The 17,672-nt window shown below is 37.7% G+C and overlaps 1 protein-coding gene across 1 annotated transcript in view; it reads left to right on the forward strand.

The window, feature by feature from the left end:
- The window catches only part of LOC6053962, a 127,221-nt gene that overhangs the window by 73,510 nt on the left and 36,039 nt on the right, over positions 1–17,672 (forward strand). Inside the window, 2 exon segments of the mRNA XM_038261720.1 lie at positions 837–1,752; positions 1,754–3,052. Coding sequence (XP_038117648.1) covers positions 928–1,752; positions 1,754–3,052 — 2,124 coding nt within the window. The 5' untranslated portion in view covers positions 837–927.

Consider the following 17,672-nt stretch of genomic DNA (forward strand, 5'->3'; position numbering starts at 1 on the left):
GTTAATAATCATTGTGTAAATTATTTACACACAGCAAAAAATCCTATGGTAAAATCGCATGCCAAAGCATGTACATCACCTTCGTCAAAATAAACACTTAATATTACACACTGCATGTACAATTTTTGCAACACACAAAAAAAAAGATGCAACCGACGGGATTCAAACCCAGCATCAACAGTAAGGACTGGCGCCTTAGCCCACTCGGCCATCAGACCGACGTAAAGCTGCATGGATAAACGCATATATGAGCTTGACATTTCGGTCAAGTAGGTTTCCCATACTGATGGGCTACATATTTCAGGATGTAAAATCACATAAAATTGCATAAAATAGTGCAATATTTATTTTACACCCAGATCTTTTAAACGCAGCTGGATTACTACTTTTTTAGCTGTGCACATTACAGTTCTTACCTTTGAAATGCTTGTATTTTATTTACAATTAAAAATGTTAAGTTATTTTGTAAAATAAACTTGTTTTGTTATGTTCAAATCCATCTTTAAAAATTGATTTTTTTATTTTCGCATTTCATACTGATTAATGCCAGCAGGCATCTCATAACACGTAATTGATTCCAGCCACCAGCAATAATTCAATTTCCATCTGACTGCACCCGTGACCTTTATCCCTTTGTCGTCGAATCCGGGAGGTGGGCGACGAAGTCCAATAACTCATCCCACCCGAAAATTGATAATTCACGCTCCAGTCAACGCTCCACCGCATTGTCCCCACAACCACAGTCCAACCTGGCCACAATCACCCCGTCGTCGCGATAAATCAATTCAATAGCGCTAATTAATAACCACTCCTCAATTTCTCTTCGCTTTTCACAGGCTAGACAATACCAGCGTGGCCACCCCAACAACCCCCTTTCCTCCGAGCAGCCATTGATTCGATCAAACGCCGAAATAATTAGCCCCAGCGATGGCCTCAACGCTTGCGTCCCCACCATCAGCCGCCGGGTCAACGGTGACTCCGCAGTCGGTTGTGGTTCTTCGCGCGCCGGAACCGCCGTCCGGTGCTGGTGAAAAGGTGGCCGAAGTTCGTACCGGGCTGAAGACCCTTTCGAACGATCTGGGCGAACTGCTGGTTCGCAACCTGAGCCTCAAGCGGAACGAAGAATTGGTCGGTGAGGTAGAACAGAACAACGGTGACAGTGTGAGCTTGATCGGGAAGAATCGGGTGAATAACCGGAACTCGTTGTGCGACACGTTCAGTTCGGTGAACAAGCTGATCAAGCTCAAGCGGGTCTCGAGTGATTTGAGCGGGTACGGCGGTGGGAAGAGTTTGGGAGGGAGTGATGTGCACAGCATAAATCCGCCGCCACAGGCCAAGTTCAAGCGGGTTGAAGTTTGTGTGCAGGAGTTGCCTAGGGAGTTGGTGGCACCGCGGAAGAGTGTCATAGTGAATCAGTTTGACCAGCTGGAGCTGGATGAGGGCGGTGAACCACTTGTGATAGATCAAGCTAGCAGTGAGCTACCGAAGGTAGAGGAAGGAATTGCTCGAAGAATCCCGGGAATTGAGTCTAGTGAAAGTGTTGGGAAAGTAGTTCGTCGTCGGGCTCACCACCCTGCCAAGGGCGGCAGGGGCTCAACGCTGGAGTCCGTTGAGGAAGAGCAGCAGCGGTACAACCGGAGAAGCTTGCAGTGGCCACTGGGCCTGGGGGATTGGGGCACGGAAGTGAAAATTGTCGGCCAACAAGACGAAGAAGAGGAGGAAGAATTTTCGGGTGATAACGGGGAGGAACGCAAGGGGAAGAAACCGGAACCACTTTCGGCACTCGTGGAACGCGCCCGGATACGATCTGCTGCTGGACGAGGAGCGGCGCAGCGGAGAGGATTCCAGGAGGGACTTTGCATCGATCGTGCACAACCTGGCTGGCCTACGGAGCGCCCTCACCAATGGGGGAACCGCCCACCTTCACCATCACCCCCAGAACCAGCATGAGTCGGCGTCGCTGCTGGAGTCACCACACTCGCCTCAAATCACCGCCGGATCCGGCAACGGTGGCGGAGGACCCAAATCTACCCCGGTGGTGGCGGTACCGGCTTCCGGCTGTGTCGTTCCACCCTCATCGGTAGTTCCGGGCGAGGGTTCGCACGTGCCAGTTTCGCTCGGAGGTCCCGTTCCGCGCAAACGTCGACTGGAGGCATTTCTCAAAAGTCTGGTCGGCCGGCGACCCTCGAAGGAACCTCCGCCGGCACCTCCCGCGGCGCCGCCACCCCCACCGACTGCTGCAATGACTCCTCCTCCGTTGCTTCCCTCGCCGGAGATTAAAATCAGCAGAAGCCCCTCGGATCACAACCTGGCCGAGATGACGCGAAGTCGACTGAACATTTCCACCACTTCGCTCAGCTCGGTCCATCAGCGGTTGTGGTCCGTGGTGCCACTGCTGAAGAAGGACGTCAGCTGCACCAGTCTGGCCCCGCCCAAGTCGGTTCCGCTGCTGGGCGGGGGTTCCTCCTCCTCGCCCCCAACCGGAATGCGCAAGTGTGAAACGGTCCTCGCGTTAACTCACTCCATGCAAACGCTTGAGCAGCAGCCGATCCAACCGAAGAATCGGCTCCGCAATTGTGCTTCGGTGGCCACGTGCTCCCGTTGTTCTAGTCTTCTATCGCTGGCCGCGGCCGGTTCCCGCTACTCGCTGAACCTGTCCAACGGCGGGTTCGTGCCGGTTCCCGGTGGAACTACTCAAACCACCACCACCACCAACTCGGGTGGCACCGGCAAGCACGTCGGCAGCTTGCTTCGACTGGCCTCCACCAAGGGCTCCGGAACGTCCTCGTCCTCCTCGTGCTCGGCAAACTCGTCACCGTGTGCTTCCTCGTCGTCCTCCTCGTCGCTGTCGAAAAGCAGCACCAGCAGCGGAAGCCGGACGTCCGTTACGTCCAAGGCGGCCATGCTGGGGGCTGGCAGTGTTCCCGAAAGTAGTAGTCCTTTGGTGGCGGTGGCGACGCTGTCCAGGTTTACCTGCAAGCTGTGTTTGGGCGAGTACGGATCGGAGAACCTGACCCGGATTTCGCAGTGCGGGTGCTCGTTCTGCACGGAGGTGAGTGACAAATTCTTGTTTTTTTTTTGACAAAAATGAATAATTTTCCATATCTATCATAAAAATGACATTTTGACGAAGTGGTCACAATCAGGAATCGCCTGGAGTCTCAGGGATGTTCGGACGGAGGACATTCACGGAATCAAGGGATTTTTCAAAACGTTTGTCTTTTGATGTACCTGTTTTGTCTGTAACATAACCACTGTACCTTTTCAAATTCTCTGTATTGGTGATGCGGTGTAATAAAAATGTAATCACTTTAACTGCAAAAATTACGAACAATGTGCTGACGCTGGATGTCAGTTTAACCCCTGCTCTCGCTCACTCATTTCCGAACGAATGAGCGCAACGCAAAGTCTCTCACACAGTCAATTGACACTCACTTCCTCTCTTATTTGCGCGTTTGAATTCTATCGAGTTAGAGGAGAACATTGCGGTAAGCGGTAGATCGGGGTTCAAATCCCGGCTCCGACCAACACAACTGGTGATCTTTTCCCTTCTGGATTTGATTGCTTAGTAAAGGGAAGGTCATCGACACAAACTGGCCTTATCTAAACACCTGGAATGTTAACATTAACCATAACATGTTAATATTAAGTTGATTAATAAACTGTCACTAAATCCGCTTTGTAAATGGGTAATTCTCTACCAACTCACACGAAATCGGGAAAAGTTGCCCCGACCCCTCTTCGATTTGCGTGAAACTTTGTCCTAAGGGGTAACTTTTGTCCCTGAACACGAATCCGAGGTCCGTTTTTTGATATCTCGTGACGGAGGGGCGGTACGACCCCTTCCATTTTGGAACATGCGAAAAAAGAGGTGTTTTTCAATAATTTGCAGCCTGAAACGGTGATGAGATAGAAATTTGGTGTCAAAGAGACTTTTATGTAAAATTAGACACACGATTTGATGGCGTACTCAGAGTTCCGAAAAAACGTTTTTTTCAGCGAAAAAAACACTAAAAAAGTTTTAAAAATTCTCCCATTTTCCGTTACTCGACTGTAAAAAAATTATGGAACACTTTTTTTCGTAAAATCGCGATAACTCGTGATGTTTATAAGCAAACCTTTTATGTCTATATATCAAAATTTTTATAATTGTCTGCTCTACAACTTTGTACAACATTGTTACACTCTAAAAAATAACCCTGCAAAGTTAGAAAAAACACGAAATTTTAAAATGAAAAATTTTGTTCTATATGAAAAAATGACCCTTCTGGGTCAATGTAGATTCGAAAAGTACATTAAATTTCCCATAAAATGACATGTTCCAAAATTTTTTACAGTCGAGTAACGGAAAATGAGAGAATGGAGAGAATATTTTTCGATGAAAAATACGTTTTTTCGGAATTCTGAGTACGCCATCAAATTGGGCGTCTAATTTTACATAAAAGTCTTTTGAACACCAAATTTCTATCTCATCACCGTTTCAGGCTGCAAATTATTGAAAATCACCTCTTTTTTCGCATGTTCAAAAATGGAAGGGGTCGTACTGCCCCTCCGTCACGAGATATTAAAAAACGGACCTCGGATTCGTGATCAGGGGCAAAGGTTACCCCTTAGGACAAAGTTTCACGCAAATCGAAGAGGGGTCGGGGCAACTGATGTGTGAGTTGGCCGTCCCCGATACTCTACAAGGGTGTTTCCAGAGTAACCAGGTCAAAATTTGAAAAATGTGACAAAGTGTCGAATAAAAATCTGGAAAAATCTGACATTTCTGAATGGTGAAGTGGAGGTACAATATGATTCAATTCAAAAGTTTGAAGAATTCTGATGATCAAACTGATTTTATGGCCACAAAAATTGTTGAACTTACATTTCCCTCAAGAAAAGCACATTCTATATTTTTAGATGTTCAATTATATTCGTTAATTTTAATCAAAAAGTTGTTCAAAACGGGCATAATCTAAAAAATCTGGCAAAACTTGTCATTATCTGGCAAAGAGAAGGATGAATCTTTATTCTGGCTGTCACTTGAAAAATCTGCTATTCCCAGGATTATCTGGCAACCTGGCAACCCTGGGTGTTCCCCTCAGGAACAGGGAAAGATTTACTTTTTTTTTATTGTGACGTCAGGAATGAACTGAAATCAGTCAAAAGCATTTTGTGAGTAAATTCAACCGATTGACAGTTACGCTGTCTCCACTTTATGAGAATCATACCTGTCAAAATTTCTAGCCTCAAAATTTTGTCTAGAGTTGATTTTTCACCTTCCCCATGAATGCATTCAAATGATTGCTGTCACCAAGCACAAACAAGACAGAGGTAGCAAAGTAGCATTCTTTCGTGACAACTTCGTGTGTATCAAACGATGATGGTCGCATCCATCATTTGAAATGACGATCATGACCGGAGCTGTCAGTTGAATGTTCATTCAACGATCTAGCTTAGATCGGGAAGAAAATTTAGCGTTTCTCTTCTAAAATTTTGGTTCAGATTCAGTTGCACATCTAGCAAAGAGTCACGACGAACCGGCTCTGTAAAATCTATAAAAAAAAGAGTATGTGGTTCGTGGAGCGCAGTGTAATGACTGCACGTCGACCGGTAATGGAACAACGTCACATCAAGTTTGGTTAGATTGCCTACCTTCTCCGTTTAAGGTCCGTTACGACGACGAGGTGGGCCGGCGCGCGGTACGCGGAACTGATTCAACCGCTATTGCCGCTTCACCGCCTGTCTGAAGCAGGTTTTGTCTTTACCAAGTTTGCGGTTTGCTTTCGCTGTTTATTACCCTGCACGGAGAGCAGTGATTGGTGGGCTTCAAAATAGATAAAAAGGTGATTAAAAAAATGTTTTTTAAACAAAACTTAAAAAATTAAACTTTTGATATATTTATTATAGTTTATTGAAGTCATGTGAAAATATTTAGTCAAAATTAGAAAAAAAAACTTTTTTTTTGGAAAATATAAATGAAAGTGCAGTATATTTGTCCCTGTTATACGAGCTGATAGTTGCCAGCTAGTTGCGCTACTAACTGGTTTTGGTTAGATCTAGGGAGAAGTGTCTCTATAAGCGCGGTAGACAACAAACCCGGGTTCAACCGCGTTCATTGGCAATGTGTGTTGGACGTGTGAGTGATAGACACAGCAGCTCCAGGGGTTTGGCCCGCGTTGGTAGTGAGAGCACCTGATGAGCCATGGAAAAGCGTGTTATCACAATATTATTAATTCTGGGAAGTGAGCTGCCCCGGAGATATTGCCGGAAAGGATGAGCGTTGCTTGTTGTTATGTGTTTCTGAAGAATTAAACATTAAACATTAAACATTAAACATTAAACATTAAACATTAAACATTAAACATTAAACATTAAACATTAAACATTAAACATTAAACATTAAACATTAAACATTAAACATTAAACATTAAACATTAAACATTAAACATTAAACATTAAACATTAAACATTAAACATTAAACATTAAACATTAAACATTAAACATTAAACATTAAACATTAAACATTAAACATTAAACATTAAACATTAAACATTAAACATTAAACATTAAACATTAAACATTAAACATTAAACATTAAACATTAAACATTAAACATTAAACATTAAACATTAAACATTAAACATTAAACATTAAACATTAAACATTAAACATTAAACATTAAACATTAAACATTAAACATTAAACATTAAACATTAAACATTAAACATTAAACATTAAACATTAAACATTAAACATTAAACATTAAACATTAAACATTAAACATTAAACATTAAACATTAAACATTAAACATTAAACATTAAACATTAAACATTAAACATTAAACATTAAACATTAAACATTAAACATTAAACATTAAACATTAAACATTAAACATTAAACATTAAACATTAAACATTAAACATTAAACATTAAACATTAAACATTAAACATTAAACATTAAACATTAAACATTAAACATTAAACATTAAACATTAAACATTAAACATTAAACATCAAACATTAAACATTAAACATTAAACATTAAACATTAAACATTAAACATTAAACATTAAACATTAAACATTAAACATTAAACATTAAACATTAAACATTAAACATTAAACATTAAACATTAAACTTTAAACATTCGGCAAAGCTGTAGGTATTGTTGAGGATTATTGAGAAAAAATAGGTACACGGAAAAAAAATTTGCAAATTTTTTAATCAACTTTTTTTTCACAAAAACTAAATTTCCCAAAATTCGTTTATTTTCGAGATTTTTTTTATATGTTTTATGGAATAAAAATCCGCAACTTTTGAGCCATAGAGAAACATGGTCAAAAAATCTGCCGCCGAGTCATGATTTTTTGAAAAAATAGTGTTTTTTGGAAAAAATTGAAATTTCATGCAAAAACAAATTTGACGTTATTTTTTAAATGCAAAATTGAATTTCAAGATATAGCCACCGAAAGTTTGATTTTAGTGAAATATTTGCAGTTTATCGATTTTTAAAAATAGTGACCATGAGTGACCATTTCTTGAAAATATTTTTTTTTAAAAGTTCAGAAAATTTGCTATAAAATTGTCTAAGAGACATTGAAGATTGCACCTCGGGTTGCTGAGATGGAGCCGCTTTAAGAAAAAGAAACACGAAAATTGTAGTTTTCTAAGTCTCACCCAAACAACTCACCATTTTCTAATATAGATATCTCAGCAACTAATGGTCCGATTTTCAATGTTGAATTATGAAACATTCGTGAAATTTTCCGATCTTTTCGAAAAAAATATTTTGAAAATATTAAATCAAGACTAGCATTTTAAATGGACGTAATATTCAATGTTTGGCCCTTTTAAAATGTTAGTCTTGACTTAAAAATTTTCAAAAAATTTTTTTCGAAAAGATCAGAAAATTTCACGAATGTTACATTGAAAATCGGACCATTAGTTGCTGAGATATCGACATTAGAAAATGGTGAGTTGTTTGGGTGAGACTTAGAAAACTTCAATTTTCGTGTTTATTTTTCTTAAAGCGGCTGTATCTCAGCAACCCGAGGTCCAATCTTCAATGTCTATTAGATAATTTTATAGAAAATTTTCTGAACTTTTCAAAAAAATATTTTCAAGAAATGGTCACTCATGGTCACTTTTTTTTTTAAATCGAAAAACTGCAAATATTTCGCTAAAATCATACTTTCGGTGGCTATATCTTGAAAACGGAGCACTTTATCAAAAAATTTGTAAAGTAGTTTTCGATTGCAAATTCAATTTTGCATTGAAAAATAACGTCAAATTTGTTTTTGCATGAAATTTCGATTTTTTCCAAAAATTACTATTTTTTCAAAAATTCATAACTCAGCGGCAGATTTTTTGACGATGTTTCTGTATGGCTCAAAAGTTGCGGGTATTTGTCCTCTAAAACATGTCAAAAAATCTCGAAAACAAAAAAAATACGTATTTTGGGAAATTGAGTTTTTGTAAAAAAAAGTTGATTAAAAAATTTACAATTTTTTTCCCGTGTACCTATTTTATTCTCAATAGTCCTCAACAATACCTATAACTTTGCCCAAGACACCAAATTGATCAGACAATTGACTCAAAAGTTACAGCTGTTTGAATATTTACATACCATTTTTGTATGGACAGTAGCCAAAATTGTATGGCGACTTGTAAGGGTGAACCAAGGACACAAAATAGCTTATTTGGTCATAGGGAAGGCCCCCACAAAGTTTGAGCACAATCAAAAAATACAAATAAAATCCATTTCCGGTTTTGGTAGAGAATTGCTCAAGATGATGATATTTGGTTTTCAATTAGTTCTTATTATTTTAAATTAAATTGCATTGAGAAAAAAAATGTTTAAGGGAAATAAGCATTTTTCTAGTTATGTGAGGTTAAAATAATACCTTATGAAAGTTTAACAAAACTGGAGAAAAAAGTTCACTTCACTGCTTGGTCAGTCACAAACATTAACAAAGGGTCCGACCACCTGGGGGTGAAAAATGAACCTTTTCCAGTTTTTTTTGCAGACTAGGGAAAATCCCTACTCCAGAATGGGCCCATTGTGTGAGACCAAAAATTGCCAATTCCTACGCTGATTGCTTTTTGTAAACTTATGGAATTCTTCCGATTTGCAGTCCAGAAGGTTTTATCCCGGGTTCAATTTCCACTTCCCTGAACACATCCGGGTGTTATAGCAGCACTCGAACTCGATGAATCGACCTTAACTGGCACTTTCCGGCTCGGGGCTCTCCTTGTGGGATTAACCCTGCATCAGGCGGGTAGATTTGAAGTGCTGAAACCTTCTCCGCTGGAAGTGTTCCCACGGGTCAGGTGAGGGTTAGCCCCCTACTTATCGTTGGTACAAACACTTCCGTTTTTTGCCCCTCTTTTACCTAATCCATAATTCTCGTTGCCACGTGGTTGTGCTCCACCTTCTTGGTACACCTGTTTGGAATCGATCCAAAGTGGCTTTATCGCAGGTTATCCTCCCCCCCACCCTTTCGTCTTCTTTGAAAGTCAAGTGCCACTTGAGATATGAGTCGTTTGGCAGCTTTGGTTTTTTTTTCTGCTACTCTTCGACCATATTACAACCTATCGCACAGCTTCCGCAAAGTCATGGGGGAGGATCTGTCCAATTTACCGTCGGCAGTTTTCCACCCTCCAGCACTCCACTTGAGACTTTGGCGATCGAAGGCAGGGTTGCCAGTCGTTGAATGTTTGTCCATTAATTAAATCATTTTTTAAGAAAATTTAGTTAGATGTCACTTTCCACAGGTTTTAAGAATTTCCAGCAAACTGGCAACACTGCCGCCCACCGCAAGCCACTCCTTCGTCCATTCATCGAAGACGAAGAAAAAGTGGTTCCCAGTTTGGCAGACTCCACGGCTTCGTTATGTAACGCTTAAGATGCGATATTTATTGCCGATTTTGCGGCGCCGTTCAAAAAGTAATTATCTTTAGCCTAAAGAGGCAATCGAGACGTTTAAAGAGAGATCTTTTTTCTCTTAACTTTATTACCTTCTTGGAGGAATCGTTTCCCCGTGAAACGAGTTTCCCATGAAATTAATGTAATTTGATTTAAAGAAAGTCCCACAATCAGGTAACACTAACCGAAACTTTCACCGCCAGGGAGTGACCCGCTTTTCACTGAAAGTAGTCCCTCGAAGCTTTGGCGCCAATTTTCCCAGACTCTCGGATGGCACACCCGTGGATGCACCTCTAATTGCAGTGGGATCGTTGGACCGTTAGACGCTGCATGGAGCCGGTTGAAAATGGTCCACGACAGCACTTAGCACGAACAAGAGTTTTAGCTTACCGAGTCTGATTAGATTTATCGATTTTGCATATTTTATGTTCACACTGTTTGTTGGTGCAGCTGTAAATATTGATTAAAATTCTTGGAATCACTGAGAAAATTTATTTATTTACAATCTACTAGCCATAAATCAAAACTAGTATCAAAAGTTATGCAAAATCAATCTTTTTCAATTGAATAGGTATTAAAAAAATAAAAAAAACCTTCAATTAACAGAATTATGATGGTCTATATCTTGATTAATTTGCAGTTAGATAGTCGATTTACTGCTTTCTGGTTGTCATAACTTGCGGTGAAAGCATAAAGAAGGAATAGGTTGTACCTTGACTCACTCGGGCGTTACTATTGATTTGTTTAAGGGTTGAGGTCGTGAAGTTTGTGGGAGTAAATAAATTTACAATTAAATTAAAAAAAACTGATAAATCGTACCAAACTATTCAAAAATATAGGCATCATTTCCAAATCATAACCAAAATTCCAACAAATAAAAAAACTGTTAAAAAGCCACGTCAACCAACTAAAAAAAAACGTCCACACTTCTGCGAAATTACCATTAGCCACCGACCACTTTCCAAAGACCGTGTCCGGGGGGTTGCGTAATCTGACCATCGCCGCCGCCATCGTCTGTATATGCCTAAGCAATTTTCGCTCGCTCGACTGGAGAAAGCAGCTGGGGCTCTCTCAGACTCTAACTCGAACCCGAACTGACCGTACAGCATGGGTTAGCTGCCTGCTGAGTGCACGTGCACCTAGCCTAGGATAGTTTGATGAACGTTGGGCTTAACTGGATTGTTATTATTACCTGTACAGTGGTTTCAAAACCAATGGAGCATTTCCATTCGAGCAGTTTTTTGCTTTTTTTCTACAATGTATTTCTTATGGAGCGAACTGTCAAAAACTGCTCGACTGCGGGTGCTCCATTGATAAAAATAATTGTTTTCGAAAAATAATCTTTAAATATTTTACAAATTTCTTAACTATTTTCAAACTGATTCAATTAAAAAACATTAATTAATCCACCTTTAGGTGAAAGGTGCCTTCCTCACACCCATATAGTAAATAAAGAATTCATCCTTCAATCTCTCATGACATCTTCAAACTTTAGTACGCGTTGGCCAAGTCTTTTCATAACTCATCCAACGATGGGTCGCATGGCAGATCCGAACAATGTTTTCTTCAGAATATCTGAGATCTAACCTCTATAAAGTGTATAAATAAAACTATAGAGCTTATAACTTTTGATAGGGTTGTCAGATCTTCGAAGTTTTATATTTATCATTATAAAAAACAACTAAATTTCAACCTCTCAAAAATTAACTTATTTTTAGAAAATAAAAATATAAAAATAAGTTTTCTTATTTATTTTTTGATTATCCGAAGATTTTATAGAAAGCTTCGGATAAGCGAACTCCGGAAATCTTAACTTTTGATAATCAAGACTTCGGATAATCGAGTCTGGATAGTATTTAGAATACATTGTAATTAGTAAAAAAAAAAACAAATTTCACTAAATTTTACTAAATTTTGCCGAACTACCGTGGCCGTGAGGTTACGGGTTTCACCTTGTTAGAGGAAGGTAATGGTTTCGATTCCTGTCTAACTCGGCAAAGTCAGATCCCTTAAAAGAGTAATTCTACTCACTGGGAAAACTGACCGGTAGGGGATTAATTTCGACTAACGGCGTGCTGGATTTCCAATCCAGAGGTCGCGAGTTCGATTCTCGCACCGGGATGATGAAGATGAAAAAAAAAATCACCACAATTGAACTGATCTGAACTTAATTTAGCTATATTAACCTACCGAATTAAAATTAAATTGAGCTTTTGTAACCTCGTATTTACATGAAACATTATCAGGCAAGTTTTATCTTATATATTTCTAATGTTTGCTAGTTTGGCTAGTTTTAGCTCTTTTTTTAAATATTGATATTAACATTTCACTAAATTCATTTAACCATATATATTTAAATTTTACTCAATTTTAGCATTTAAAAAACTTAATTTAACATAAATTAGCTAAATTTAAATTAATTTAATTCAATTTACCTTGATTTAACTTAATTCAACTTAATTTTACTTAAATAAACTTAATTAAACTTTTTTAAACGTAATTTAGCTTAATTTAACTTATTTAACTAAATTGAATATAATTTAACATAATTTAACTGAATTTAACATAATATAACTTAATTTAACTTAACTTTTTAACTTAATTGAACTCAATTGTACATAATTTAACTTAATTTCCCCTAATTTATCTTAATTCAACTTAATTTAGCTTAATTTAACTTAATTTAACTTTATTTAACCTTATTTAACCTTATTTAACTTAATTTAACCTTATTTACTCAAGTTTACTTAATTCAACTTAATGTAACTTAATTTTACTAAACAACATCAAACTGAACTAAATTCTACCAAATGTAACAAAATTTAAATAAATGTACCTATCAAGGTTATCTAAGTATCTAAGTTAAATCAAATTTAAGTTTAAAAAAATCAAACAAAAACAAAAGAAAATATTTGTGAAGATAATCACATTAGTTCAATTAAGCTTAATTAATTTAATTCAATTCAACTTAAATAAACTTTACTTTACTTAATTAAACTTGATTTTAATAAATAAAACATATTTTAACTGTGTAAAACAACGTTAAACTTAATTTCAACTCAATGTTACTTAACTGTACTTATTCTTTTGATTTAACATAATTTTACTATATTTAACTTAATTCTACTAAATTTAATTTAACGCAACTTAATTCAACTATATTGGGCCAAATTCTTCTAAGGCCGTTGCAAATATTTTTTGAAGTTTATGTCCCTCGGCTCTGACCAAAGTCGAGAGGCAGGTTTCAACATTTGGATGAAAAAAGTGTTTTAAAATGCATTTTACAGGCCAATCCAATAATTAGTTTTGGAAATATCAAGGTATTGACGGTTTTTTTTTTTGTTTTCGCAAAAATAAAACTTTTCGTGGGACTGTACATTGGTATTTCATGAAAATTTAAAACTTGCTAAATATAATTATAAACGCGGGAAAATGCATTTTAACTGGTTTTCAGTTGATTAAACTTTAAATTTCATTGAAATTTTGAAGTTTCTCGAATTTTTTTAGCCCCCTGATTATTCATGCCAACTTTGAAAAGGGGGAGGCGACATAATCTTTGAAAATTATTTGCAACGGCCTAAATTAAACAAAAAGGAACAAATTTGAACTAAATTTATCTGAATTTAACGTTGTTCAACTAATTTTTACTAAATTTAATCAATTTAACTAAATTAATCAATTTAACATAGTTTAACTAAATTTAATCAATTTTACTTTAATTCATTTAAATAAATTCTATTATTTTTCTAAATTTATCGAACTGTTACCTAATTTAACTCAAATAAACTTATTAATTTTAAATCCAACTTCATTTTACTTAATTAAGCTTGGTTTAGATTAATTTAATTTAATTTAATAAAACTTGATTGTACTTTCGCTTAATTTAACTTAATTTAAATAAATTTAACATTATTTAACACTATTTTTTGATGCGCTTAAAAGGCATTAGGTGCCCTGCTCGTTCGGATCTGTCAAACATTGGGAAGTCTATATATAGATATTCTGTACCCAGATATAAAATATAAAAAAGTGGAGTGTGAACAATCGCCAGCCTGCACTCGAACACGATTCAATGCCAAATTTGTCGAAAATCGCCATGAGTCTCCGTGAGTTTAGTTTTATGTTGTGAGTAACATTTCGTTCATTGATGAAAACAAATAAAACTTTTGAAATATTTATTTTGAAAAGTGTTTAAGGTCAAAATTAGCTCCCATACCTTGCTGAAACTGCATTTCTGTAATGTCGCGCGTTGTGGTCGAAGCAAAGCGCGTTCAAGTGCAAACATTGTGCACACAAACACAAATTCATACTCACCCACCGGTCAGTCCTTATGTAAGCGAACCAATCTCTCGATCGACCAATGCGACGACCGAACAGAAACCCCTCACTAGGAGATGACGTATGCAAATTAGGGTCTCACACACACACACAGTCACGTTCACGCCGGAAGTATTGGACGCGCGAGCACGAGCCAGTAAATCATCGTCGCGCTCAACATTGGTGAAGAGGCTACTCTCTCTATACGGTTGGATTGGATTGGGGTAATTTATTTGCACGTGCCGTGTTTACCCCGGGGATGATGGATAAAAGCCACCCCCCCTCGGTGTGGTGTGGTCGCCCCTGGGTCGGTGAGGTTAGTAGATTGAATTATACACCACTATTATTGTCATACTCTCATTGCTTAGGTAGTGAGTGAGCTGGGCAATGCATTCTCATTATGTGGGAGAGATGGTGAGGATTGCTGTGTGAGAGATTACTTTGAGGGCTGTAAAAAGGGCAATTTAAGTTTGCTTTCTTTGAAATGTTCATAAGGCGACTTTTGATTGTCATTTGAGTTTTTCATTATTTTTTTTTAAATAGGCCAAACCAATATTCAAAATATCAATTTAAAAAATTATACATTTGTTTTCATTTCAAGCCTATTTAAAAAAAGCTAAAATGGGGCTTATCATTTATTATATTTATAGCAAAACTATTTAAAAAAGGGTACATAATCTGTGTATCTTGGTTAACATCAAGTGACGTAAGCAAGTTAGACTAGTTGTTTTTACAATTGGTTATTACATAGTTTTACCTGACGTATATTCTACCCAATTTATACCAAATCAAAACAAAGCTAAATTTCCAACGTTCCAGCAATTTGTTACAACTTGACACACATCTTCCCCAGCTCGTAACTCGTCTCTTTTTACATCATAAACAGAGCCGTACAATTTTCCGCCGAAATTTCTCAACGATCCCTCACGACCGCCACGTCGTGCACCGCCGGGGGTTGTCCAATCCCACGCGTGTCGTTAAACGACCGCGAGTAATGAGGGGTAAAAGTAGCGTGAAAATGTATTTTTCCCTCTTCAGAAAAACCCCAATCAAGTGGCAGCTTCCCGTGAACACAGCGAGTTTTCCCCGCTTTTAAGGGTTACCTGGTTGGAGATTGGTATTTTAAGATATTTTGTTTCAATTTATTTAATTTTTTTCAGTTGATTTATTCTATTTTAATAAAAAAATATTTTACATAACAAATGCCTCAGAACCCCTTAAACTTTTTGCGATCCAGGTTCGCTTCCGACCTCTTGGTCTGGATCTACAAAGTAGGTTGGGTTAGGTTGAGATCTAACTCCCCGAAGTATCACGAGCACGGGCACGCCACTTACACGGTACAATTTATGGCTTATCGGGCAGGCCTGGGAAGTACTGAATATTTTATCACCAGCGGGTTGGTCCAGTTCACAGAGACAGCACAGAAGAGGAAGGTTGTGGAGCTGGGAACGGCAGAAAATGCAGTATCTTTCGTGAAATCGAAGAAGCTTCGCGATGGAAATGCCAATTTGGCTGGAAAAGTTGGGATGAACCGGAATGCTTGGCTCGTGGAATTAACCCGTACAAGCTAAACGTCTGAATGGAAGAATCGAAAAATCTTTAAAACTGCCGTATTTTTGACCTGTTTGACCAAATCCTTGACATCCGGTAGTCAAAAGAACGGGAAAGATCTCTAGTTTTCGATTCCGGGGAGAAATCCGAGTTTGGATCATTTTCACCGGAGTTATTCCGGATCGTAGTGGGGTACCTTTTTGACTGGCCGGCCGCATCCATACAGAAAATTAATTAAAATTGACAAAACTTACTGTAAATAAACAGAACATGCCCCAAAACATATTTGGATCAATGTTGGACCATCCTAGCAAGTGTGGCAACCGGTTCCGGTTCTGGCAACCCTCGGAACCGGTTCCACGAGTGGGTAAGACTATAACACATTACAAGTCACATTTTGCCTTCGTTGTGTTCGTAAAAATATACAAAAAAAAATATATATATTCAGATACAGATCCCAAATAATAAACAGGCCTTGTATGGCCACTATGGCTTGACCCCCGGAACATCCGGAACACGGTTCCAGAGGACCATTTATACGAAACTTGCACATATAGCTTGCGACATGTCAAAAATCATGGTTTTGTATCGTAAAAGTCAACCAACCCACTGAAATAAAGTTTGGACACAATGTGGCCACTATGGCTTGACCCCCGGAACATCCGGAACACGGTTCCAGTAGACCATATTTTGTAAACTGGCACATATAACTTGCGACATGTCAAAAATCATGGTTTTGCATCGCCAAATTCAACCAACCCACTGAAATAAAGTTTGTTTGACCCCCGGAACATCCGGAACGCACAACTGCCACAACTGTGGACGACTTTCAGGCAGACAGATAGCAGGGGGAAATCACTTTACGATCTAGGAGAATATGAAAAATGTTGGCCAGGGAAATTACGGCTGCTGAGCAATTCTCTACCAAAACCGGAAATGGTTTTTATTTGTATTTGATTTGGCTCAAACTTTGTGGGGGCCTTCCCTATGACCAAATAAACTATTTTGTGTGATTGGTTCATCCATACAAATCTCCATACAATTTTGGCTGCTGTCCATACAAATATGGTATGTAAATATTCAAACAGCTGTAACTTTTGAGTGAATTGTCTGATCAATTTAATAGTTTTTCAATTTTTTAAAATAGTGACCATGAGTAACCGTTTCCAAAAATATTTTTTTTTTGAAAAGTTCAGAAAATTTGCTACCCGAGCAGACGGAAATAACTTGGGAATAACATTTTTTGATATTTGAAAATACTAGGCCAATAACATTTTATGTTATTTATAACAAGATTTGTTATTCGCTGTTATGATTTTTATGTTATTGGATTGTTATTGAAATAACAGACTAATAACATTCTAAGTTATTTTTCGAACAAATCTTTGTTATTATTTTTTGTTATTTTAACAACTAATCCGATCAACCCAATAACAGTTTGAGGTATTTTTCCATAACAAAAAATGTTATTCCCAAGTTGTTCTGGCTTTCAATCAATATCAGACCGATAACAAATTTTGTTATGATAACATAAACTGTTATTGAACTCTTATGCAAAAATGGATTTTGCAAGAATATTCCATAACACTTTCTGTTATTTTAACACTTTTTGTTATTGAAATGGCATGAATTTAGTTATTACCGTCTGTTCGGGTATAAATTTGTCTAAGTGATATTGAAGATTGGACCTTGGGTTGCTGAGATAGAGCCGCTTTAAGAAAAAGAAACACGAAAATTGAAGTTTTCTTAGACTCACCAAAACAACCCACCATTTTCTTATGACCATATCTCAGCAAATAATGGTCCGATTTTGAATTTTAACACATGAAAAATTCGTGAAATTTTCCGATCTTTTCGAAAAAATATTTTGAATTTTTTAAAATCAAGACTAA

This window comes from Culex quinquefasciatus, chromosome 3 (assembly GCF_015732765.1).
Source record: "Culex quinquefasciatus strain JHB chromosome 3, VPISU_Cqui_1.0_pri_paternal, whole genome shotgun sequence".
Taxonomy (NCBI): Eukaryota; Metazoa; Arthropoda; class Insecta; order Diptera; family Culicidae; genus Culex; species Culex quinquefasciatus.